The sequence below is a fragment of the Anopheles bellator genome, chromosome 2 (genome assembly GCF_943735745.2).
Source record: "Anopheles bellator chromosome 2, idAnoBellAS_SP24_06.2, whole genome shotgun sequence".
NCBI lineage: Eukaryota > Metazoa > Arthropoda > Insecta > Diptera > Culicidae > Anopheles > Anopheles bellator.
In genome coordinates this window covers 79,620,484-79,645,888 of record NC_071286.1, presented here as the reverse complement: position 1 = coordinate 79,645,888, position 25,405 = coordinate 79,620,484, and the positions used below count along the sequence as shown (strand labels likewise).

At 52.8% G+C, this 25,405-nt stretch overlaps 3 protein-coding genes across 7 annotated transcripts in view; all 3 read right to left on the bottom strand.

Annotated features, from left to right (window-relative positions):
* Positions 1-16,062: 16,062 nt before the first annotated feature.
* On the bottom strand, positions 16,063-16,982 carry LOC131211418 (trypsin-4-like). Its single transcript, XM_058204870.1, has one exon. It carries the CDS (start codon positions 16,899-16,901, stop codon positions 16,113-16,115), a length of 789 nt encoding a protein of 262 aa, XP_058060853.1. The 5' UTR covers positions 16,902-16,982; the 3' UTR covers positions 16,063-16,112.
* A 1,830-nt stretch (positions 16,983-18,812) lies between these two features.
* On the bottom strand, positions 18,813-21,957 carry LOC131212493 (protein argonaute-3). Its single transcript, XM_058206378.1, has 3 exons — positions 20,648-21,957; positions 19,269-20,570; positions 18,813-19,157 (listed from the first exon to the last, which is right to left on the bottom strand). The coding sequence occupies exons 1-3, from the start codon at positions 21,932-21,934 to the stop codon at positions 19,071-19,073; spliced, it is 2,676 nt and encodes an 891-aa protein (XP_058062361.1). The 5' UTR covers positions 21,935-21,957; the 3' UTR covers positions 18,813-19,070.
* A 238-nt stretch (positions 21,958-22,195) lies between these two features.
* Positions 22,196-25,405, bottom strand: part of LOC131212899 (cGMP-dependent protein kinase, isozyme 2 forms cD4/T1/T3A/T3B) — a 77,035-nt gene continuing 73,825 nt past the window's right edge. For all 5 annotated transcript variants that reach the window (XM_058206978.1, XM_058206974.1, XM_058206975.1 and 2 more), the window contains 6 exons: positions 23,953-24,189; positions 23,745-23,894; positions 23,185-23,678; positions 22,988-23,113; positions 22,730-22,919; positions 22,196-22,653 (listed from right to left, as the gene is read on the bottom strand). In XM_058206978.1, coding sequence (XP_058062961.1) covers positions 22,488-22,653; positions 22,730-22,919; positions 22,988-23,113; positions 23,185-23,678; positions 23,745-23,894; positions 23,953-24,189 — 1,363 coding nt within the window. In that variant the 3' untranslated portion in view covers positions 22,196-22,487. The remainder of the gene's footprint in view (positions 22,654-22,729; positions 22,920-22,987; positions 23,114-23,184; positions 23,679-23,744; positions 23,895-23,952; positions 24,190-25,405) is intronic.

The following is a 25,405-nucleotide window of genomic DNA, read 5'->3' as shown; positions in this document are numbered from 1 at the left end:
ATCCCTCTTTTATATACTCTCTCTCTCTCGTGCATCTCTCTCTCTCTCTCTCGCGGGCTTCTCGTGAGTTAAACCAACGTGCGGTCTGTCTGTGAATTTCACACGGTGTTTGTGGGGTGGCCACCACGGATTTTATGGGGCGCCGTCGTCGTAGTGTAGCCCCGTAGACAGCCGTAGTAGTAAAAATCCACTTTCGCACGGTACGGCGCGGAGAGAGACACGGAGAACTGGCCGTTCGATGCTGGTGTTATGTTGGGGCACGCGCTACACATAACGACGGATCTCTCGGCTTTTATCCTATTGCGCACTGGGGAGGACCCTTTATATTTTCTCTTTTTTTTTCAAACCAAGAACTCCTTAGAACCAAAAACGGTTCGTCGTGAAGAATCTCCAAGCAACAACAGTGAGACGAATGAGTTCCGAGATTAATCACCTGATTGATCCAGCGATCACTGGTTAAAACTTTATATGCTTCAGAAACTTGTAAGGTTAAGTAATTATCACTATGTGTAATAAGATACTGGTTGGGCGTATTCGAAGAAAATTGAATAAAAATGACGTTAGCTGATTGCATTAAAATGTTAAAAACACAGCAGGAAAGCTGGAGCGTTGAATGTGGATATTAGCATAAAGTTACCGTTAGTTTGGTGATCGTTTCGCCGACTCTTTCACCTCTGTCTGATGACTCACCTGAAAGCAGAAAAGAAACCACCATTGTATTTATTTATTTGGCATAAAACTGTTACAACGAGCAATCTAAATCCACCGGAGGAATTTTAATAATTCCACCGGAGGAACTAAAAATACGAATGTACGATGCAGATAAAAACCAACTCCATCGGCCCCGTTTTCCGGAAACCACAGGCATGAATGACGAGAAACAATCGACGGTCGCGTTTTCGAGTCCGCCGTGTACAAGTTCTACTGCCACGGCAAATCAATCGATAAGAATTAGCCTATTTTCACAGAAGCACAGCATTTCGGTTAATTTCGAGGAAACCGTCCTCTCCCTTTTCTACGGCTGCTAATTACGCTTCGAATGCGAAAAGAAGAGACCCGAGGCCCAGGGGCGGATGTGCGACGGTGGCGAAGGATCACATAATGTTCGTAGTATTTCCTCGTACGGCGTCGCTCCAACCAACGCGAATAAATAGGTCCTCCGGACGCAGGGATCCTTCTACTGCCGCGCACCGTTCGGTTGTAGCCACAAGTCCTTCCGCACACAGAGGCCCGGACGGGGCTGTAGTGGAACACGCATACAGGTTACCCATTAAGAGATCGAGGCGCAGCATAAATCCAACGCCCGACCGACCGACCGACGGTGAAGGATGATGCTGGGAAGTCGGCCTGGCGTTTGTTGGCTGTCTCTCTCTCTCTCGATCTCTCTCTGACACGACACGCCGACCCTGCCCCAAAAGCCTACCGACCCCGTCTCTTCCTCACGTGCTATGCTGCGGCCCCCGTCACGGAGACTATGGGCGGAAAATGAGCAGCGCATGCGTTTCCGTGCCGCCCGGTGGTGTCCTTTCTTGCGTAGGCTTTTCTGGTCCTTTTCTGGCCACACGCACGCACCCACGGTTTTTGATGAGGATTGGCGGCGGATTCTTAGAGTTCCGACTGCATAATGACGCTCTTGTTTTTTGCTCTTCCACAAATGCTGACATTCAACAACTAGACTTTAAGCATGTTTCAATAATTTAAAAAAAAACCTGTGTGAGCCACAAGCATTTCTTGATTTTAGCGTGATGGTTTTTGAAGTTGACGGACCCCGCCAGATGCTGCTGATGTTATTTCACATTTAACACCATTTCAGACCGCCACACGGCGAAGAAAACTGGTTCAACCCGGGGTGAATGCCCGGCTCGGCGCAGTTCACAAATTGCGTGAGTTTATTTTCCCATTTTCCGTTTATTTAAACCGCGTGTGTGTCCAAAACGTGGCGAGTTGAGGGTAGAAGACAGGAAGCAGATGTTGGTTGATCACCCGAATGTTTATGACCTCGTCTTGTGCTCCACCAAGCATTCTTCCCCGGGCTCGGTCTGTCTCGGAAAGCGTTTCGCGCCACATTGGCAAGAATATATGTGACTTGCGGAAGAGTGTTGCGCGAAGAAACCGAAAACCGGAAATAGTGTGCGCGGCGACAAAACAAAACAGAAAAAACCCGGCCCAACTACGCACTCGATCTAAGGGATTCCATCCGCGAGCCGAGTAATCGCGGGGAGCAGCCGGGACCGAAACCAGGGGCACAGAGACGCAGGGGGCGCGTTATCACGCGCAAACCGGACGCAGCATATTTATGATCCGTCCGTCCGTCCGTCCATTCGCCTCTCGCCCGATTCGATTCTCGGGGGTTCGCGGCTTATCAGGGGAGGGTTTTGTTGGTTTTCTCGGCCTTTCGACTTTCGGGGTGATGGCCAAAAATATACGGAAGCAAATCGGAAGCGACAGACAGAATTAAGAAACGATTCTCTCGGGTTTTTAGACACTTTCGGTTGGGTCACATATGGCTGCCTCGTTCGTGCATAAAAATGCCCGAACAAAACCCGTAAAATTGAGTATTTCCATAATAGAAACATTTGCTTCATTCTGCAAGCTTCTCGCTTTGTTTGCACTCGTGGCCCACACCGCGGATGCCGGCCGCATCCGAACCTTCCCGAAAGGTCCGTTTCCGCCCACACTCTGACGTCACACATTTGCGCCACGGAAAATGTACGCATCGGATCGCATTTTCCGTCTCTCTCTTTTTCCCAGCCCCTAATGGCTCTCTCGCTGTCCGTTTTCCGGCGGCGGTGTCTGCAAGCGGACTTAGGTGCGACACATAATAATTTAGGCCAAATCGATTTTTCCGCTATGTCCGCGAGCCCCACCCAGCCCCAACGCTTCCGTAAGCGCTTCCGGTTCCGGTTCGGCCGGCCGGTCGGTCGATGAAGTTTAATTTTTGACAACAAAACGAGAGACGAGATTAGAGATTTTTATCCACAAAATTGGGTGCGGGGCAAACGTTCACCATTTTGGGTCCTTGTTCCTGTCGAGTCCAAACTAATTGGCATTCGAGTACCGATGGCCCTCGGGCAATGCAAAGCATAATAGTAGCGAAATCGATTAGGGGAAGAGAAAAATCACATTAAGCTGGAATCTGAAACAAAAAGCAAACACTCCAGGCGACTAGGCCAGCCAGTTGCGACTAGGCCAGCCAACAACAAAAATGGCCAAACGCACGAGAAAAGACAGAAAACAACAAACCACCAACACGCCCGCAATAGACCCACACACACTGGCAAAGAGCACACAAACACACACACATGGCCCAAGGTAGCTGTGAAAAGGGGACAGAAAAAAGAAACAAACGCCGGCGCAATAAGAAGCGAATCGACACGCGACGTCAAATCACGGGCTTCGCACACGTTAGCTGCTGTGTGAAAGGCACACAACAAACCTGCGGACACAACACCGATCTTCGGCCGGACACACGCCGGAGATTACGGGGGGGAGCGCGGGGAAGCACCCTCACCCATAACCGGTCCGCGGTCCGCGTGGTGAATGAGCGAAATGAAATTTTCTAATGCGCAATTTGTCCGCCGGCGTGAAACGCGCAGCATCGCTCTGGGAGCCGCCATCAAATGTCACAACGGGTGGAACGGGACGGACGGGGCCGTGTGTAGGTGGGACGAGTGTCCTACCGGCCCCGAGAGCCCCGAGTTTAGTGGATTTGGATCGGTTCTTGTTACGAATGGTCATGTCCGGTGCCCAATCCGTTCCCTTATGATCCGATGGTGATGTATTTTTCCTTAATTTATGCACCGAAAAAAGGGGTGTCCACCCCCGGGGGCACCTCTACCGATCAGCACACAATAAGACGACACAACCCTGCACCTGCCGCCCCCCCGCGGGTCGCGTAGAACCGGAAATTGCCCGTCGAATGAATCGTCGGGGGGCCTGAGAGCGAATGGGCAGCGCTCGCGCGCCACGCAAACAAAAATATTACGCAACAAGGTGAGAGATTTCATTCATAACTCTCGCCCAACACGACACAAACCGCCGGCTTGCCGGCCGTCCGTCCTCGCCGCGCGCAAGGCCGCCCCCAGGTTTCGGGTTGGGGGGGACGACTTGGTGGGCCGTCGATCGATTTAGGCGCGCCGGTTGAAGAGTTGAACGGCGCGATGATGACGCGATCCGTGGCCGGTCGTGTCACGGATTTTCAAACTACGACGCAATACGCGGGGAAGACCTCCCCACGGTCTCCCCTGTCCACGGGACAACACAGGTTCGCATGCGAGGACGGCCTTTCAGAATTACGTTTTCGTTCGGCGTCGGTATCAAGGGTCGCCTTTTAGGATCGCGGTTCGTGGAGTGCTGATTCCGAGGAACACGGGGCTTTTTGGGGCGGGTTTCCCCCCGATTCGACGAAGAGAATCGAGTGCCGCAAAAATCTCCAATCGAAACAGCGCAGGCGCCGTTTGCGTCACTCACCCACACTCGGACACAGCGTGCGTGCGTGTTTTCGAAAACAATCGACCAAATGAACGCGGCGCCCTGAACGGGGGCACTCACGTGACGATCACGTAACGAACGCGCTGAGTGTTCATTTGTTTTGAAACGGTACGGAGGGTAACTCAGCGAACGGTTTTTGTTTCTATTCTTATCACCACCACCAGGCAGAGCGAGAGAGAGCGAGAGAGCGAGAGAAGCCACTGGGTTTGGCGGGCTGGGTTCGGTGTGTTTACACACTATCCGGAAAATGGTGGTACGCCAAACTGGAGCAAAGATGGCGCCGCCACGAGAGTCCCACCACGACGACGACGGTTGGGGCTTGCGGCGATGGAGGCGCAAATTATGCGCAATAGAATGGTGGCGGGGCGCTAGAAAATTGTGGAACCAGCCTGTGGGGGGGGCCACACTACAGAGCACACCTATCGTGCCCTATCTGGGTCAAGCCGTTTTGTGTCTTTACCGGGCCGCCCAGCGCACACCCGACACACAGCTTCTCGGCCACCACCAATTAGGGCGCCTGTTCTATCTCTCGGCGCTAATGATCGGAATCGGGTAGAAGCGGGCGAAAAACTGTCCGCCTTTCGGTGGGGGACACTAAGGGCCCATCAAACGACCTCCGCATCTGAAAATGTGCTGGAATAATTGAGTCGATCTGCAGCGAAGGGGTTCCATCCGAACACTGCACATTGCGAAACTGACTCTAAAACATGGTGAAACACCAGGCGGCTCCATTTGTGTTTTTAAAGCCTCACTCACGTTCTAACTGAAAGTACTCGAAAGTGGCCAAAAAATGTCGGTAGGGTTTGCTTACAGCTCGTAAAATCTTTTTTCGAAATGGGAAAAAAAATCCAAATCAACACGTTCTTCGTTTCGGCTCCTGTTAAAGGGTATCCACGGAGCAGTCAATCGAATTCGGTGGCTCCGGAACGATTTGGGTCGAAATGATCACGAAATGATCACCACACCACGATACGCAAAGAAAACGGTTTCCCGGTTGGATTTTGGTCACAGTGATTCGAGTGATTCGAGATAATTTAAACGATAATAACAGCAACAACTCACCTTTTATGCACCGAAGAAAGGACTTGAGCTCGTCCGAATAAGAAATATGTTTCAGATAAGTTTGTTGCGGCTACACTTCACTTGAATTCACTATCTCTGTCTCTGTTTCCCGTGGCGGATCACACCTAATTCAGACGACACTCAGACTCGCACACCGGGTCTTACACGAGGACCCCCCATTCGGAATTCACAATCAATTGGGAAAACGGATATGACGCACTTTTTGCACACAAACTACACTCGCACACACTGGACTGGCTCTGACCACGGAGAGACCACAGAGAGATTGAACACGATTTTCGGCTTTCCAAAACAAAAACGCACACACATAGAAAACCCCACACAATATTGTGTTTCCAAACACGCTTGAGAGCGCACACGAAATTGTGAAACGATCACCTTAATCTCTTAATATGCTGTTTCACTTAATATGCCTTTTTTGATTGGAACTCTGGGGGTTGAAATTGCACATCCCGTGTTTTCGTTTCGATTGACCGTCGTGCCGCGAAGTTCACGTTTCGATGTAACTTTTGTTCGGCTTTTCGTTCGCTTGTTTATCGCGGCTTGCTGCACCGTGCACTTTGTGATTCATTGCGAGCTTTCTGCTGCACAGTTTTATCATTTCTCTTTTTATTAATCGAACACAGAGAGCTTAGACGTTTAAGGCTGCAATGAAAAGAGAGAGAGAGAGAGAGAGATTGTTTAGCTTTAGTGGACTACAGATATTTAAATGGATAAACAAACGCGCAAATTAACCGAATCGAACAAAAACTCGCCAGAAGCATAACAGCCAACCCTATTACGAGGGAACGAGTTTGGGCCGAGGACGCGACAGCGGAGCAACATGAAAACAGAAAACCCAAACGCTATTATTAAATTAAATGCAGACTCATAAACTCACAAACACAAACACCCAGCGACGAGAGTCCAGGCGAGACTGCACAAAATGCAGAGAGATAAAGAGAACGCGGGCGCACCAGGCGTGGGGTGTCGCGTAAGCTGCACAGCACTCATCATCATCATCATCATCACCACCAACACTGATCGTCATGACCTGGGCCACCGAACCGAACGGCCCGGACCTACACAAAATGCATCCCACCCACCCGGATGATGCACCCGCAACCGAGCGAAAAAAAGGGAAGCAGATCACACAGCACTTCATTCCTTTTTCGCGAGTGATAAGAAAAAGGAGAGCACGACACGAGTGCCGGAGAGAGAGGCAAAAATGGAGCAGCGGAGTTTGTGTCGGCCACGGAAACCCGCGCAGAGAGGCGCAGCAGGAGCAGTGAGGATGCACTTTGAGGGGGGCGGCGTGTGCATTGGGCGAACGGAGGGAGGGAGCAAAAAACTCCGCGCACAAACACAACACACCCTAACCGCGGGGGTGTGTGTGGGATGGACGCGAAAGGACGAAAGAAGAGGCGCAAAAAACGGGGTAAAAGAAAAAACAAAGTCCAAACTTCAACTCCTGCCGTCCTCTTTCCGCACGCGCCCTTCTGGATGCACACCACAACCTACCACAAGGCGGCCACACGTTGAGGTGTGCAGTGCCGCCGTCGGGGTCTCCAGAAAGAGAGCGAGTGCGAATATGCAATTCGCTCTCGGTCGATCTCTCTCTCGCGCACGCCCCACCGGGGGGGGGCTCCTTCTTGTTTCTGCAACGCTGCACCGCGGAGGAGCGAAGGAAAGGGTGGTGCTGTGCCGTGCTGTGTCACGTCGTCTGGCGTTGCGCGGTCCCTGGACAAAGTCTACTCCCGGCTCCACACCACACACACAACCCGCATCTGTCTGCGGTCGTGTCTTTGGTGGTCTTCCTCCTCGCCCCCCCAAAACCCACCGCCCTCTGCGCGCCACCCCCAATCGACGGAACACGCAACGAAAATCGGTGAACCCTGCTGCGCCCGCGTTTTCAGCGCTTGGTGTTGGGGTATTTGTTTTCATTCGATGCTTGGCGCTGTCGGGGTCGGACAGGGAGAGAGAGAGAAAGAGAGGGAAACTGCTGGAAAATTATAAAAATTGCAACGAAGAATCGAAAACATGGCCCAGCGCGAAACACACATAAAATGGTAAACGAGAGAAAACACGATCAAACAGTGTTGCAAAAATACATCACAAATTTGTAAACACGCACATGTGGCTGGCACTTGACGGTCTGGAGTAGACTTGTTTCTACAGGCCATTGAAGAACCGTTCCACAAAAACTTGTTGCCTTTATGGGCCATTCCACGAGTCCGCTTTCGTTTTAGGGATATTTTTATGTAACAGATGTTGGCAATGCAAATTAATTCGTGCGGGTTTTATTCGACATCTGTGGTCCAACTAGAACAACAGAACGTATGACTACTTTAATGAAAGTATTGTCCGTCCTACTTCCTCTCATCTTTCAGGTAATTAACGGGTAATTTCGTATCAGAAGTCTAGAAGTCCTCGTCTTGAAAAGCGATCTACTCAGAGCCCCTCAGAAGAAATGAACCGCTGCCAAATCGTTACTCATGCAATGGAAAAAGTGAAGTAGTATCTGGAGAATACGGTGCGTGGTTCCCATTTTCGAGATATGTTTTGATCGGTTTTGGCGATGTGGGGTCGAGCGCTCTCATGATGAAAAACCGATGCCGATGGGATTCTTCATTAATAATTTCATTCGGTTTGAAAAGCTCACAGTACACCACACCTTTCGTATCCACACCATATGCGCAGCATGACCTTTGCCGCAGTGAATATTTCACTTCCTTCAGTGCCTCTTTTTTCAATTCATGTGGAACACATAAGACATTTTTCCAATCATTCCCATGGCACTCAGGCTGTGAGAAACTGTCGTGTGGAAAACTCCTAACATTTCTGCACGTTCTTATTGCATCTGATATGCATTCCTTTCCTGACTGTTTAGATTTAGCCACACTTTTCCCGTTACCGCGATCTTTCCGATTCCTTAAAATTATAATAAACGACTCTGGGACAAATTAATGCGCCAAATTTGCTGTTCAAAGGAGGGTTACGTAAGCAACACATTTTGCTGTGTCGTGCCCATCATAAGTGAAGCTAAAGTTTCCAAGTTTTCAATAACACTATGCGTGTTATTCCCTGGCAGGGGCGAAGCTAATACTTTGTGCAGCTGCAAGCACCGAGCTCCGAAAAACTGACCCAACACCACACACTCGGTGTGGCACTGAAGCGGAAAGAGAGCGTAAGACGCAGGTTTTGGTGGTGCAACATCTGGCGCACCCTGCATCATGGCGTGTGCATCCATCGGGCGCCACTTTCTTCGCCACTCCGCGATTCGGCGATTTCGCCGATTTTTTGGGTGGAAACTTTCACAAGATCCATCTCCGCCTATTTATAAACGGCGCAACGTCTTATTTATAGAGCCCCCGTGTTTCGCCTGGCTGTCTGGCTTTTGTCTGGCCGCGTGGTTAATTAAAACCACTCCAAACCACAAGAAGCTTCTCTGTTGCCTTGCACACGTTTTATCCAGTCCAACCTGTGCAACGGAACAAGGGGTTGCTTTTTTCCGCACGGCACGCGCGGCCTCCAAAATATCCATCTTCCATCCATCATCCGGAGCGGGGCGTGTAAAAACGGGGCGAAAGAATTAAAAAAACAACACGAAGCCCGTCGACTGCAGTGCGCGTGTGTGCGGCGCCGATGCACCGACGATGCACCGACGGTGCACCGGCGGAGCACCGTTCCCCAAGGGCGGGCGCACCAATGCTAATAACAATCATAATACCCAACGTGGCGCAACCGAGCAGTGCAAGAGCGAGAGCGGTTGCTGGGAGTGAGTGAAAGGCGAGCAGCAGCGAGTCAAAACAAACCGGATCAGCATATTAGTAAACAACCCCCAACCCCCAGCTCGGCCCGCATAAGAACGATGAGGTGCTTACCATCGATGATAATGATGATGATGATGGTTGATGGTTGATGGTGGCCTACTACTTCGCCCCAACCAACATTTCTCAACCTCACCGAAGGAAGCAAAACAAATGGGGAAAAACTACTAATGGACATCAAAGGAGCCAGCGGCGCTGGGATGGGTGGTGGTCGGGCTCCGCTCACTCCAGTGACAATGAGGGAGCGAAAGAATGCGCTATAGGTAGGGAGAGAGAGCGAGAGAGCGAAGGGCAAAGTGTAGTGAGTAAACAACGCGACGTAAAAAGTGTTTTTACTACAAACGCAAGCGCGTTGCAGTCTCGCGCGTCTGGCCGGGTGGGATGGTGCAAGGGGGTAGCGATGCAATTTGCTGCGCGCCACCACCCTCTGGCAAAGGGAAGAAATGAGTGAGTGAGATGGACGATGCGCGACCAGCGGACGCCGCAGGCCGCGTAGTACCGCGCACTAAATGCGTAGTAACGAGATACAAAGTATAGCGAAGAAAACAAGAACTCCGAAGGGGTTGGTGGGGCATGGGTGGAACCACCCCCAGGCACCCACCCAACACACACACTTCATTCACGCTGCAGCTGCCGTCGCGACATTCACTGCGCCACCACCAACCACCGGCCAAGGCTGAGGGCGAGAGGCGAGAGGCCCTTTAATGCAGCCCGTGCGCACACACTGAAGCGTCCGAATCCGGGGCACTACCACTCACACAGTGCAGCAGGAAAATAATAGAAACCACAGCGCACACCACGCCCCGCGCCGACATCTAACAAGCCCGTCACGAAGAGGCGACTCTTCTTCTTGGGGCTGGCGGCCAGCAGTTCGCGTTGTGGTTTCTTTTGCACCCCCAATTTGGTACCCCACGGCCCACGGCAGCCACACAAAATCAATAGGCACACCACCACCACCACCCACCCACCACACGGACACGCCCAGCCCGATATGAAAGTCATTAAAAAGTAATTAGAAATTAATTTTACCACTGCGCCTCGGTGCATTGCGTTTTCGATTGTTTTCCGTAACGACTGCGCGCCCTTCTTAATGGCCATGTCGTTGGGAAAACGTAAGAAAAGCGAAACAAACTCGGGGAAACTGCATCGTGCCCCGGGGGGGTACAGAGTGGTGCGCAGGTTCCACACCGTCATCGGACGGACAAACAACAATAAAAAATGGATCCCGAACAAATACCGGAAACCGCGTAAAGCAGCGAACCAATATTTACTTTACCAGCGGGTACCAACTTGGGCTGTATCTCTCTGCGACGTATCGATAACAGAATTAGCCCTTTTCTTTTGTGTTGCGTTTTCAGTTTCTTTTCGAACTTATCGTGTTTCTCTCTCTCTCTCCCTCGAACCGCTTACAGAGCATATTATGCAACAACAATGCACACGGTGATCTTGCGATCGGCTGGGGTGATATGCGCGGAGGGACAGTGGTGGTCCCGGCTGCTGACCCCATTCCCAGAGACCGGGGCACCGGTAGCCCGGCCACAACCAGTGGCACCGCCACGTCCGGTCTTCCGGTCCACCGGCAGACAGTGACGACCCGATTTACTAAAGTGCAGGCGCAGGAATAGGAGAATCAGCAGAAAATTAATTTAAATAACGGAGTGTTCAATAAGTTCGGAGACTCGATAACAGAGGGTGCTGCTACGACCTTTTTTATGTTGGTAAACTCTGCATATGAACGTATGTGAAGTTCCATTTCAATCGGAAGTGTATAAAGACTCTTCTCGCCTTCAATTAGTAGTGAAGAAAGATAGTTACTGAATTTAAACGTAGAAAAAATACAAGATATCGTATTGGAAAATCGTCGAATCACTGAAAGAGATTTACTAGAAGCCCTAAACAGCTTTTTGGGCAGGACACCTTTCAGTTTTTTGAGATGCGAATGGGATTTTGTTAGCGGATTACTTGTGTAGCGTTTTTCAACAAATGATGACGTCACAACAGCTGTGTAAACTTATTTTGAAACTAACGTAACGTAACGTAACGTATGTAAACTCTATGGAAGGATATGTTGCAGAGTGTGATTGGTGATGGAACTATCTACCACGTACCCCTTACGATCAGGCCCTTACTGTCAGACCAAGTACTATTAACGACTGAACGCCAAGCTTCCATTAACGTTATTCGACTTTAAAATATTCATAAAATCTTAATACAAGTGCCATCAAAATGTGTCACACACTGTCAAAATGTGGCAGCAAAGCAAGTGCAACTGGCCCATACCGGACCGAGGGGAGAGGACCACAAATCGGTCGGTAGAGTCGAATGTGGTAAACAAACCCCTGGCTCCCCCCTTTGAGACCCCTCTCGCCTCTTGGCCAGTGTATCAATAGGCTGGCGGGGCCTTAGACGTATCGGATATGCATTCCCAACGACATTGCGGTTGGTGCAATAAATTTAACCCGTTTTTTTTCGGGACGATGTTGTTGTGAAACTGTCCAACTCGCCTCGCCCTGCGGCCCTTCCCATCCCGTTCTGCTGATGACCATTTGATTGCCTCACATCGGAGAAGCAGGAGGTCGGTGCCAGAAGCAGGTCGGTCGCGAAACACTCGCAACATACGCCCCTAGTTCTAACTCATGGCTCGCGTTCCCCGCGCCTTCAAGTGGCCTTTCCTGTCCGAGACACAATAGGCCCCTCGCCTGTGTCTGCGCTGCACCTGTCCTCGGGGCGTTGCACATTTTTATACGCGCGATGCACGCTTTCTCGTCAAGACAAAGTTGGCCGCGGTTGGTTGTTTACGTGACGATGTTGCGATGCATTTTTGTTGCTTCGTTTACTTTCATTTTCTTACGAGCGAGCGAGCGAGCGAGCGAACACAACAACGAGACACAATAAGCGGGGTGGGTGATGGGGTGGGGGGTAGCGACGACGTCACGCTAGTGATGGGGCAAAAAGAAGGGAAAAAGAACGGCGACAGAGGACTGGCGAACACTTTACAACCGCGCAAAACAACAACGAACGGTACCTCCTTCTGGTTGTCTCGCTCTTACTGTCGCCTGTGTTTTCACTCGCGCTCTTTCTCGCGCCGTCCTCGAAGCCAACTTGATCGGCTCGATATTGCATTGCAAAAGGCGCGCCGCGTAGCCAACCCTTGACCCGGAATCAATTACCGTTGTTGGCCACCCGGAGCAACGAGAGAGAGGGAGAGAGAGCGAGAGAGATGTTACGCATCTGCACGCAGGAATTACAACAGTTCCTTCAGCTCATCAACTCCTTGCTCCGGTCCACTATCGGGCACGGTCCGCAGTGTCTGGTCCACGATATCCTTGCCCGTGTGTTCCGCGGTTAAACAAGTTTGATTAGTTTCCCCATCGGACGCAGCTCGCAATGAATATAGATTACCGCAACCCTCTGTTTCGCGTGCATCTGATTTTCCGATGCGTCGCTCGTAAAGGAAAAGTCCAGCGTCACTCTTCCAGCCCAACTTAAATTGCATTTTCGCTTTGTCCCCAGCCCCGAGAGTATCGAGAGATGTATGCAGTTTATTGCTACAACCCTTACCTGTTTGGGAACCGCTGACAAATGGATCGCTGAGTTCAGTCCTTATAGTCCTGTGTGTTGTTGGGAACGGAGAGAAATTATTTGTTTCATTAGCTTTCGATTGAAGGACGCCCCAATCGCAGTATGCACTGCAGCAGCACAAACACAATGACAAGTCGCTGTTGTTCTCTAACCCGCGCGCTTTGGTACGACGCAAAACAGTTCGCTCCGAAAGAAAGGAAGGGAAAGGAAAACAACACAACAAACGCAGAAGAAACAACAAACAATCATTTCTCCTTGAACACTTTTTTGCACACATACACCGCGGGGGGAGGGCTTTCCGTGTGCAAGGAAGCGAGTGAAAACCCGTATATACACACGGAGCGTGGCCCCGAACCGCGGCGCGGAGAAGCCTATTTTTGCTGCCACTTCGCCTTCGCCACTTGTTTCGTAACAAAAACAACTCCAATAACGGCACACACAGAGCCCAGCAGCAGCAACCAAAACAAAGCACAACTACCACCGCAGAAAGCGCGCGCACTATCGCACACACGCGCAGAGGCCTTCGTCGGTTGGCGCAAACATTCGTTCGTGGGTCGGGGCGGCGGGGGCGGGCGGAACCGGACGACGGATTCATTCATACGAGCGCCTGCGCACACATGCTCGCAGTGCGGTGCGTTCGAGTGAGCGCCCGAAAAGACCACTCACGACACCACGGCACGCGCGCATTCCACCGAGCGAAAGGGCATCATGCAGCGCCACAGGGAGCGAGAGGGAGACAGAGTGAGGCGAGTTGATACACCCAAGCCTGCGGCACGAAAGAAAAACACGGCCGCACGAGGGATTATCGAGGCTTATTTCACGAATTTCACGCAGCTCCAATTACGAAACCACAGCAGCAGCCCTGCGACTTGGTCCGAGGTGGTGGCCATAGCAACCTGGGAGCGCGCACAGAAAGACAACCGATCCAAGCGTCACCCGTCTCCCGTCTCTCTCTCTCTCTCTCAGTTGGAATTGCTCGCAAATTTTGCAAACATCACGCACTCCGCACGCACACTGCAAAAGGGCGGCCTCCGTTGGTTGGTGGATGTTGTTTTGTTTCGGATCGAATGTTTCGTTTGCCGAATCATTGAAACGCTGAATCACCACCACCAGGGAACGCGTGTGATGCTGCATATTTTGGTGTTTTTTCGTCTTTTCCCATAGTTGGTTCGGGCAGCCGCTCGATTGCCACGAACACGGGGCGCACGCTGCGTGAGTGGCGGGCTCTCACGCGCGTTTTTTGGGTTTCGGTTCCCGTTTTGCGTCTTTTGCAGAACTCGCTCTCTCTCTCTCTCTCTCTCGCGCGCGCTTTGGGGTGGGCTCCTTTCGGTCGAACAGCGTTTTGGGCTGGTTGAGCTTGAGCAAAAAGTTCCCGGAATCCATTAAATAAAATATCTATTCCTTGTTCTAAACCGATACTGTTTCCTGTCCTCAACACATTTTGGCAAACTCGATCTTTCCAAACGTCAAAAAACAACAACACAGTAGTCTACCTTTGTGGGCAAGAATGGGCTATGCATCACCGCGGAGCGAACCTTGGAAATTGGTTTTTACACAAATTCACTCTTTGTTGCTCATTCGAAGCCATTACTAGAAAACTTCGCTAACATTCACAACGGATAATAAAATTACGCGAAATTTGATACCAGTGCCTAGGAATGCGGCGTTCATTCCGGGAACTTTTCGATCAAGCTGCTATTCATTCCTTCCACCAGCCCAGTTCCTCATCCTCGGCCGGAGCAGCATCACCGGCGCACACACAATATGGGAACAGAATCTTTCTCGCTGCACGCACGCACACGCACACAAGCACGGACGCACGCACACAAAACAGTTCCTGCTGCGATCCAGTTTTCTGCTGACCGCTACCTACGACTCGAGAGAACCCAAGCGCGAACCGCCATTGGAAAGAAATTCCCAGAAATGTGCGCCCATGATGTCTTCCGCCCGCTCAGAATTCTTTCGCCATCAACGCCATGGCAAAATATGGCGCGCGTCTGTTTTCACTTTTTACCACACATTCCCAGCGGACCGAAAACGCCCTGCCGCGTGACACGCACGGAAACGAGCATAAACAGACCGAGGCCAAATTCCAGCAGACTCGCGCGCGCCCGGTTCCTAGTTTTCGAGCTCGAATCTCGGGCCACCGTCCGCGCTTTTTGAATCCTCACCTTAGTGGCCGCGAAAACAACAGCGCACACTGGGCGCCACAACACACTACGGGCGGGTAGTACAACTGCGTCCATCTTGGTTTTTTGAGTAATCTTCTCACAACACAGACACCGCGGGCGAGAAAGAGAGCGAGCGACGACAGACGAAAACACACCACAACGCTGCGCCTCTCGCTCGCTGGCGAATTCAACGGGACGGGAGTTATTTACCTCAAAGAAGCCGCCGCCGCAAACAACACTTGCACGGGACCAGTTTTGTGAACGCGAGTAACACGAAGATTTTTCCGACGGACACAGCTTGCACGAAACGAAACTAAAACACGAACCTAAACACTGTGTTTTTATTCTCTCTTCACGATTTCTGTGAATTTCCGTGAACGCGCTCCGCGGAGAGACTTGTTTGCCCGTTGCACGGCGAGTCGCGAATGATGTGTGTGGGAACTGTTCGAAGAGAAACGCGCTCGGTAGTGTGCGTGCGCCCGTCCGCCGACACTCACTCACACTGCTGCAGGGCGAATGGGAAACCAACGCACACACATGCATGCGGACTGCAGCGTTGTTTTGAAACATGTTTGTACAAACTCCGTTTCAGGCGGTGATGCAGGGCGCAGCTGGTGCATCGTCGTCATAATTTTCGTCCTCCCCCCCGCTTTCTCAGACCCCTGCAGCAGGCGGCCTCCGGACGATTTTTCATAAAAAGCCAATTAAGCGGGACCACCTTTCGCGGTCGGGGAAATGCTGCACCGTCATCCCCGTCGGGCGGGCAGTGTTTTTCGGGAACAATTCAATTTGTAGCAAGCGACCGTCATTAGGCCGAAGAGTAGCTGTCCGTTCGAATGGCCAGCCCTACGTTCTGATGGTTCAATTTTCCTCACAATCGCCCCCCTCATTCTTTCAACAATCTTACGCAGGACTCAACGGATCGATTCGGGCTGCAAATAAGTTATCTTTATTGTATCGCTAAAGCGTGGCCACTTTAGAGTTGGCTCACTTCACGGATCCACTCGCGGACGGCCGAAATGCGTGCGTACACCCCGGGAATGCCCGGTCTGCCACATCCGCCGCCCCACGAAACGACTCCGACGAGCACATCGTCGACGGCGAGCGGACCACCGGAATCGCCCTGGCAGGAATCGTGGCCACCGGCCCGGTACCCGGCACAAATCATGCTCTCGGTGATCCGCGATCCGAGCCCGATGGAGTCGTACGCCCGCACGCAATCGTCCTGGGCGACGATCGGGACGAACGTGGCGCGCAGGATGCGGTTCGACTCGTGCTGGTCCCGGGTGGCGCCCCACCCGGACACCATGGCCCGGGTTCCCTCCGCCGGATCCTCGTCGTCCTCATCCGGCAGGGCGATCGCTTCCTTCGTGTCACCGTTCAGCTCGATCGGTGTCGCCAGCTCGATGAGCGCAAAGTCGTAATCGGTCGTTTCTGGGTCGTAGTCCGGATGCGGGATGATCGATTCGATCCGGTGGATGTCGCTACCCCGGTGCTTCAAGGCCGACCCGGCCCGCACCGACAGCTCGCGGGTTGGGATGCCGTGGGTACAATGGGCCGCCGTCATAATCCAGTTGGCCGCTATGATCGAGCCGCCACAATCGAAGCGCCCGTTGTGCAGGAGCGCCACCTGGTACGGTGCGTCGCGGATCTCGATCAGAAACCCGCCGACGATCTGGGCGTTGCGCCGCTGGCGGCTGCCGGACGAATCGGCGGCTGCTAGCAGCAGCAGCACCGAGGATACCAGAAGGGACAACTTTGCCATCGTGGAGCGGTAGTTTCCTGTTTTGCTTGCTATGGCTTCTCCCGCTAGAGCTGATTTTGGGATTGGAACTGACCGTCTCAGGGCCGCCGGGTCCATTTTATATGCCTTGCGAAGACAATAAGATCGAAGACGCTTATCGGACGCGAGAAGTGCCGCACGAGCCACCGACTGTCCAATCCGGTTACTTAGGGCACACTTGAGCGCTAGAAGCGGATTCCCAAGGGGATCATGCGGCCGAGCGGGAAGATTACGCCACCGGAAGCACGTGCACGAGATGAGGGCGCAGTGACGCCGCAGACGGACGCCGATTACGGAAGCCACTTTACAGCAAATCAATGCCGCTTGGGGTTACCCCAAGTGGGCCAAGATGAGGCCCCGCGAACGAGTGCAATGTCAATGGCAGGGACAAATTAAAATGTCGAAACAGAAACATTAGAAATGCTCGAGTGGCACATATTTTCCCGCCGCAGAACGGTGTTCCTTGCGAAAAACATTTCCTTGCCGCAGCCTCTTGGCGGGAAAGCGCATCTTCGCGCGAGGCCACTCGTGCTTCGTATCGATTTTTTGGCGCCGCGCGCGCCTCCGTTCCGGATGCGCAAAAAGTGAGATACACCGGAAACCGCAGCGCCACCAGCCCCCAGCGAGTGTCGCGCAAATTGCGCCTCACTTTTCGCTTTCGCGTCCTCTTGGCGTCCACAGCTCCCAGGAAAATGGGGGCACACCGCCGGGGAATGGTCGGTGGCCGTTTTCTATCCGCCCCGCTGAGGTCACCGGAAATTGTGCCACCATTTTTGTTGTTGTTGTAAATTTTGTTTTCGCCGCTGCCATTTCTGGAATACGTTTTAAATATTAATCAACGCGGCCCGCGTCACAGAGAATGGTGGGAGTGTGCTTCCGGTGCGAGTACCGGGAAGGTGCCGCCCCAAGTTCCAAGAATCCTGGAAGCACCGACCACCGGTCAATTAGGAGCATCGTGCACACACAAGCACGTGTGTGCTGGTGTTTGTAGTTTGTGGAGGTCTATTTATAAACAAAACGTCCTAGAATCGTGCCGGAGCAACGTGGAACGTGGATGGCTCCGAAATTAAGGCGTAGTACCCTCCCAAGGAAATGACGCACAGGCGCACTAGGCGCAACCCACGGGACACCGACCGTGATGAGATCGGAGCGAGTGTTCCACTTTTGCTGGAGCGAAACGTTTTAGACGTATTAAAAGCGTTCGATGGGATTGTGACGCTTCCAGAAGCATTTACGCTTTGGCGGACAAGATCCCGCACGGAGGTACCGGGATCCAGGGGTCCTGGTAAACGGGCACCGTTCTCGGGTCCTACGGGCGAACGCGTTCCTAGTTCGGGTAGGTTATGGAATGACGCGCGAGGCTGACCGTCACAACACCTCCCCGGCCTACCTTGGCACACTTTCGACCGCTCCCGCTTTTTCTCCGGCTCGATATTGCGTCGTGGTTCGGTTCTAGCTGCCGGGAAGAAGGCCACCCTCGTAGTATACGGCTTCACACCGGTTGCAGACCGGAAAATAATCATTTTTATTTGCACGCATACGAGCAAACGGTGGCGGATGCAGCCCCAGCTCAAGTGACACAATGTATCGGTGGAGAAGGCAGACCCGAGAAACGATGTATCGAACCCTGTTTGGGTAAACAATAAGAACGGAAGCCGATTGGAACCACCCGAACTGCATTATCGAAGCAGAAGTTGATGTAAAACGAAGTAACAGCAAATAAAGAATTGATTTGAAATAAAGAATTAGCCACAATTGTAATGCAACAAATAATAAAATTAAAAAACAATAAATAATAAAATCGATTGGCCAATCTGGCAGGTTGCCGGTGTTTATTGTACTGTTTATATTTTGTTTATATTTACATTTATTATTTTGTTATTCGCTCTCTGATTTTTGAGATTTTTATGTTATCTACAATGCACAGGGATCGTTGGAGCTCCGTTGTTTGTATAGGAACGGCTTCGAGTGGGGTCCATCGAATGAGAAAGATTCGGTGGTTTCATCAAAGCGCGCCAATGAAGACTGCCGTCGCTGGTGTACCGTCGCCAGTATATTCTGTGAATGAAACTTATCCCGATCTTAATGCTGGCTTGGCTAGCTTGTTATATGTGAGAAGGCACAGGGAGCTTCGGTTCGATTCGTCCATCATTAGAGGTAGAAAAGTTTGTCGCAGAGCGACTCATCCACCTCGCGTTTAACCGACTGGCCGACAAGGTACGCTAGTTTGTGCGCATACTGGGTGCGGTATGGTGCGTAGGTTCGTTCGTGGGGGGGAAGAGAATGAATGAAACAATTGGTTAGAACTGTACCACAGACAAGCGGGAAACCGCCGACCGATCCGCTTACCTGGCAGCAGGCTGGAACGCGTATGCTTCCGGGCCAATTGTAGTACAGGAAGCACAGCTTGTAGCTCAATCGCTGCAGTATATCGGGCCGAAAGTCGCACTCGTCCCGCACGACGACAAAGTGCGTCGGTGTAACCGTGCCCTGGCGGACGGTCTGCGAGACGAGGAAGTAATCGTACAGGTGGCGCCGGGTCACTGTGTGGTCGAGAATGGTTCCCGGTGGCGGGTTGGAGACTGTTTTATCCGCCTGGTTCAGTGCGAAGAACCGCGTGAGGATGCGTTTCTGCATGACGATGTACGTGAGCCTCGGCCGGTACCCAGAGTTTACCATCGCGAACGCTCCTTGCATCTGCATTATCTCGTACTGTTCGCATACGGCCAAAAAATCGTCACCGACCCCGTCCCTGAAGATGATGATACGCCCCGGCAGCTCACCGTTGCGGGTTTCGTACGCGCGCAGGGCAAGGAGCAGCGAGGCACACAGCCCGTTGGACATCTCCTCCTTGGTGCGCTGCTTCGTAGCCCGCGAGTACCAATGGGTGAAGGTGGAATCGAGCGATGCCACGAGGGCGGCCACGGAGTCGTTGCCCTTCTTTGTCTCGTGGTACGTGTCGATGCCACAGATCATGGTGCCCTGGAGGGGAATTTTGACGCCCCACAGGGACCCTCCAACCTTGCAGTTCATCTGCAGGATGATCTTGTGGACGATTGCGCGGTTGCGCGCCTCGTTCGACAGGGTACGAGTGAGAACGACCTGCGTCGGAACCGGAATCTCCGAGCATGCGACGCGCTTGATTGTGGAATAGCGATCCTCGCGCATGCTCGGGCAAATAAAGACCACGATCTGTGTTTGCGGGGTAATTTGCTTCCGCAGCACGTTCGCGTAGAGCGGAGCTCTGTCCTCCGGCAGGACTACGATCTGCGGCATGCCGATCTCTACGCCGGTCGGACGGCAGTAGCGTTGCATGTTTTCGAGAAACATTTTGCCGTAGCGTGCATCCTTCTGTGTGTAAACCAGTACCCAGTCTAAAATGTCTACCGGCTCAAGCATTCGTTGCTCCATTGCGCCGCGACTAAAGTCGGCCTGCACCCCAGCGCTCACGACTCCGCCATCGAACTGGATCTTCTCGTGGTCCAGTGTTCGACCGACCAACTTGGTCGATTCATCCACCAGCTCCAGACCCCAGTCGGAGAGCAGCTTCCGGGCATCCGCGTTTGCGTTGATGTTCGCGCAGAACCGACGCATCGAGTCGAGCCGCTGGTGCGGCTGAACGCGCGTGTAAGTCGCGATCTCACGCATCACCTACGGGCCGCGATATGGCGAAACAGGACAAATGTTAAACAACACCAACCAACGTCGGTTACGGGCGCGTACCTTACCTTAAAGTCGTTGCGCATATCGTCAGTCAGCCCAGTCATATAGCATATTTCCGGCACTAGGCAGATGATCATCTCCTGCCGTTTGCGTGAGCCGGACTCGTTTCGCTCCTGCCGGTGCAGCAGGAGTGGCTGGTTGTGATCGTGTATCTCGATACCGTACTGCTGGCGGTAGTACTCGACGTACGACATATCCCTGCCCTGGCACGTGAACTGCGACGAGGGACTTTCGTCGAAAAGAATCTCGTCAATGCGGTAGGTTTTGTGATTGTAGCGCGTTAGCACCACCGCCCCAAGCAGGACCTTTCGAGCATTGTCTTGGAAACGGCCGCGGTCCGCGTTGGCCATTAGCTTCAGCTGGTCGTACACGGTCGTTTGCATGAGCACACGGTGCGAAACATCAAGGTTCAGCATCAGACCGCCCTCGAACTCGTTTACGGCCGTCACGAACCCGGGCCACACCTCGAGCCGTTGGTGCGGGATGATGCGGGCCATCGACGGATCGAAGTTCCCGCGTGCGATCGTTGTGAGCTGCAGGATACCCATCAGGCGTTTGAACAGGTTGTTGTAGAACCATGTACTTTCGCTCAAACGCTTCTCCCCCCGGAAAGTGACCTCCAGGCGCACTACGGTTCCTTCGTGCGGATGGCGAGCCGTGTACGTTGTCACGGGAGCTTTCAGTTTCCTCGACAACATCAGCAAGTCGCCGGAGTAGGTGTGCGACTCGCCAAAGTCTTTGGCGTTCTGCTTAACACAGTTGTAGCGTGCCGATTTCGAGTCAACCGTTGGCTCAAAGTCAACCGTGTACAAGAACAATCCGAAACCCTCTTTACGCTTGAGTTTCATGAAGTTGGTTGTCAGCGTGATCGGGGTGCCGCTTTCTCCAGTTCGAATGACCGGTTCGGTCGGTAGACTGGCATCTTGGGACCGTTCGGCGGTTGTTGCTATCGGTGGGGCTTTCGATGTAGATGCTGCGACTTCGGAAGACGGTTTCGGAACCTCGCTCGGAGACTTTTTCATTGACATCAGATTCTGGACGAAGCGTCCCCGGCTACCGATGCTTAGATTACTCGTATCCTCCAGCAAACTGTCTCCTCCTGGTTGAGGGGCCGATGATTTCATCAACTGTGTGATTAGTCTTGCGCGGCCACGCGCGGCCATCAGCTGGGAGGGAAAGCCATGGGTGCTGGAATCAGATTTCGACGCCGTCCCGTAGCCGTCGTCCGACTCGGGCGGTTGGTTGCGGGACTTTTCGATGAGCGATTTGAGTTGATCCTGGCGGGAACTCATGTTTAATATCGTGATTTATTAGCTAAACGCAAGAAAACACCTTCGACGCAAAACTTTAAGCAAATTGTTTACTGTGACAGCGACGCCAGTTCAGAACTGTCAATTTTAGTACCGAGCGGAATTTAGTACGGTGGGAACGAGGGCTTAGTACAGAAGCGTCCATCGATCGCGTGGATGACAAACTGAACACGAAGAAGAAAACAAAAGAACGGAAAAACGAAAAAAAATCGCGGGGGAAGGAAAAAGTTTAGGTTTGTGTTTTTTCGTATTTTTTTTTATTTGTGTTACGAATAAAATAAATGATAAAATTTGTAAAACATAAAAAAGAAACTACAAGAACAGCGGTTCTGAAAAGCGGAGGGTATTAAAAACGCCCATCCCGCAACACGCACGCACGCCATTCAAAAATTCACATTCGGCCTCGCACTCGGTTTTCATTTTTCACAGTCACGCATTTGTCTCACACTTATTCCAGAACACGCAATCGAACAAACGGAAGCGCGCGTTCTCGGGCCCGGGGAAGCGGGATGGATCGCTGCGGAACGCGTACTCTCTAGAAATCGTCGTCCCAGCCGGACAGATCGTCCGGCGGCGGACCATCCGGGTCGGCCGGGTAATCGTCAAAGTTGGCCGTATCGACGACGCTCTGGACCTTCGGCAGGATCGGCGGGGGAAGTGACCGATTTCGCAGACCTTCCCAGTAGAACCCATCGAACCACCTGGAGCGGGAAGGAAACGGAACACCAGCGGTTAGTCCGGAACCGGGTGAGCTTGGTGCGGGCCTGCGGTTCTTACTTGTGCTTTTGAATTTCACTGATACCGCCGCGCTGATAACCGAGGCGTTCGGTCGGATTGTCACGACACAGCTTCTTGATCAGCGCGCTGGCGTTGCGCGTGATGTTGCGCGGGAACTCGATCGCATCGATGCCCTTCAGGATGATGTTGTACGTTCGCATCGGATCGGCTCCGGTGAACGGTGGTGTACCTGCAACCGAAACCGGATCATCGGTGAGCCGCGATCGATCGGCAGCGCGGATTCAAGCCGCCTCTTACCTGTCAGCAGCTCGAACATGAGCACCCCCAGCGACCAATAGTCGGCACTTATGTCATGGCCTCGATTAAGAATAACTTCCGGCGCCACGTACTCCGGTGTACCGCAGAACGTCCAGGTTTTGCGTCCTACGAATCGATCGAAACGGCGTCCCGTTAGTGCGTGTCGTTGCTCCGGCGCACCGCCTGGCCACACTTACCGGACTGCAGCTTCTTGGCGAACCCGAAGTCCACCAGCTTGACGTAGCCGGACACGTCGAGCAGCAGGTTTTCGGGCTTCAGGTCGCGGTAGATGATGTTGCGCGAGTGCAGATAGTCGAACGCCTCGACCACGCAGGCGGTGTAGAAGCGCGTGGTGCCGTCGTCGAAGTGTCCGCGGTCGCGCAGGATCGTCCACAGTTCGCCCCCGAGGCAGCTCTCCATCAGCATGTACAGGTACTTGCGATCCTTGAACGTTTTGTACAGCTTCACGATGAAGTCACTGTTCGCCTCGCTCATGATCTCCTTCTCCGACATGATGTGCTGCTGCTGGCGGGTCTCGACGATCTGTGCCTTCTTCATTTGCTTCAGCGCAAACGATCGAGACTTGTCCTGGGCCAGCTGCACCAGCTCCACCCGGCCGAACCCACCGACACCGAGCGTCGAGATGACACGCAGGTCCGAGAGCTTCACCTCTCGGAACTCCTCGTAGATCCTGCGGGAAAGGAGCGTTACGATCGCTTGCTTAGGCGGCACACTTTCCTCGACCACCATCACTTACTTCTTTCGCTGGCTGACACTCTCGTCGTTGTAGCGGTTCCGGATCTCGTCCAGGTTCGAGATCAGCTGATTGAACGTGTCCCGATCGATCACCAGGCAGGTGACGCCCTCCGGTGAGTCGCAAATGATGTTCGCCGTGCGCAGGTCATCGCTAAAAAAGGCAGAGGTCAGTGACGGGCACAGGGGTGGGGGGCTGGCCGCACACTTACCCTTGCAGAGCCTTTTCGCCGAAGAAGTCGCCTTTGCCGAGCGTGCGAATGAACTTTTCCTCCTGCGTCGTGTCCTGGCGTATCGTGACGCGCACCTGGCCCTTGGAGATGATGAAGAACGTGTCCCCGCGGGCCCCCTGGCGTATGATGTAGTCCCCTTTCTGGTAGTAGCACTCCTCCAGCACGTCGGATATCTTGCACAGCGTGTCCTCCGGGAGATTTTTGAAGATCGGCACACTGCGGAAATGAAGGGAGTGTATTAGAAAAGCCACACAAAAGCCCCTTCAGTCGGTCGGTCTGTAAAATCAATTCCAACCCACGGCGTTACGTCAAGGCCATCCCCGGCAGGGTATTGTACTTTAGGCATAACGTTCGGCGATCACGCTCCACTCACGCGGGGCTACGCAACGGTGACTTAGTGGTGGGCCGCCGAAAATCGAATGGTACGTTGATGATGGAGCAAAAACCGCGAAACAACAATCGCCGGATGCTAGCCGTGAGGGTCGCTGGGCGGTTCATCCGCCCGCTCGCCAAGGGCAATGTCCTAAACCCCCCCAAACCAGCGCGCAGCATGGCAAGGTTGGCGTACGATTTTTGGCAACGGGCCGTTCGTTGAGGGACGCTCGGGACCCCAATCAGTATGCACCTCTCGTGTTGCTGGCCGCCACAAAGGGCTGGCAGGCGAGGGCATGCTCTTGAATTATGCCATGCACGGCCACCAACGGCAGCCGTTTGTGGTAAATAATTTATAGGTCAGGGTGTCATCGGGTTGGTGCTTCAAAAGCCCCGCATTTGGGTCTTGTAGGGTAAGCAGCTCTTAGAATGGACTATTAAGATGTCTCAACCATCTTCTGAACCGCTCTTTCGAGCGGCGGCGATGAATCACACCCTTCGGAAGCATAAAATTTATGCTTGGCATGCAAAACGGCACACACCCACTGCCAGTCACGTGTTCCGACTGCAGCCCCGCGCATTGCGCAAAGTGACGCACGGCATTTACATAGCAAATTAAACCATAAACGATGATGCAACCACACACTAGCACCAGCACCAGCACCAGCACCAGCACCAGCACGAAAGGCACGAAAATTATGCGAACGCGTGAACCGTTCATCACACGAAACGGTTGCGGGTTGCATCAAACGGGACCCGGTGCGCCACCGATCATCGGTGCATCATCCGTGGCGCACTCGTTGCATCACGCAGCTCTGCAGTGCTCGGGAGATGCATTCGCAAACCAACCTCGGATCATAAACCAGCTTGAGTGATGCCCTCCGCGTCATCCGTATCGGTCTGCAGTTCCGTCAGGAACCTCTACCTGAAGACAGTTCACCGAACGAAAAGTCCCCACTAGGGCTACCGTGACCCGGGTGGCGACAAAAAAAGATTAAATAAAATCGTGCGTTAATTGGAAAAGATCAGCTGCGGCGGCGTCACTGAATGGAGCTGAGAG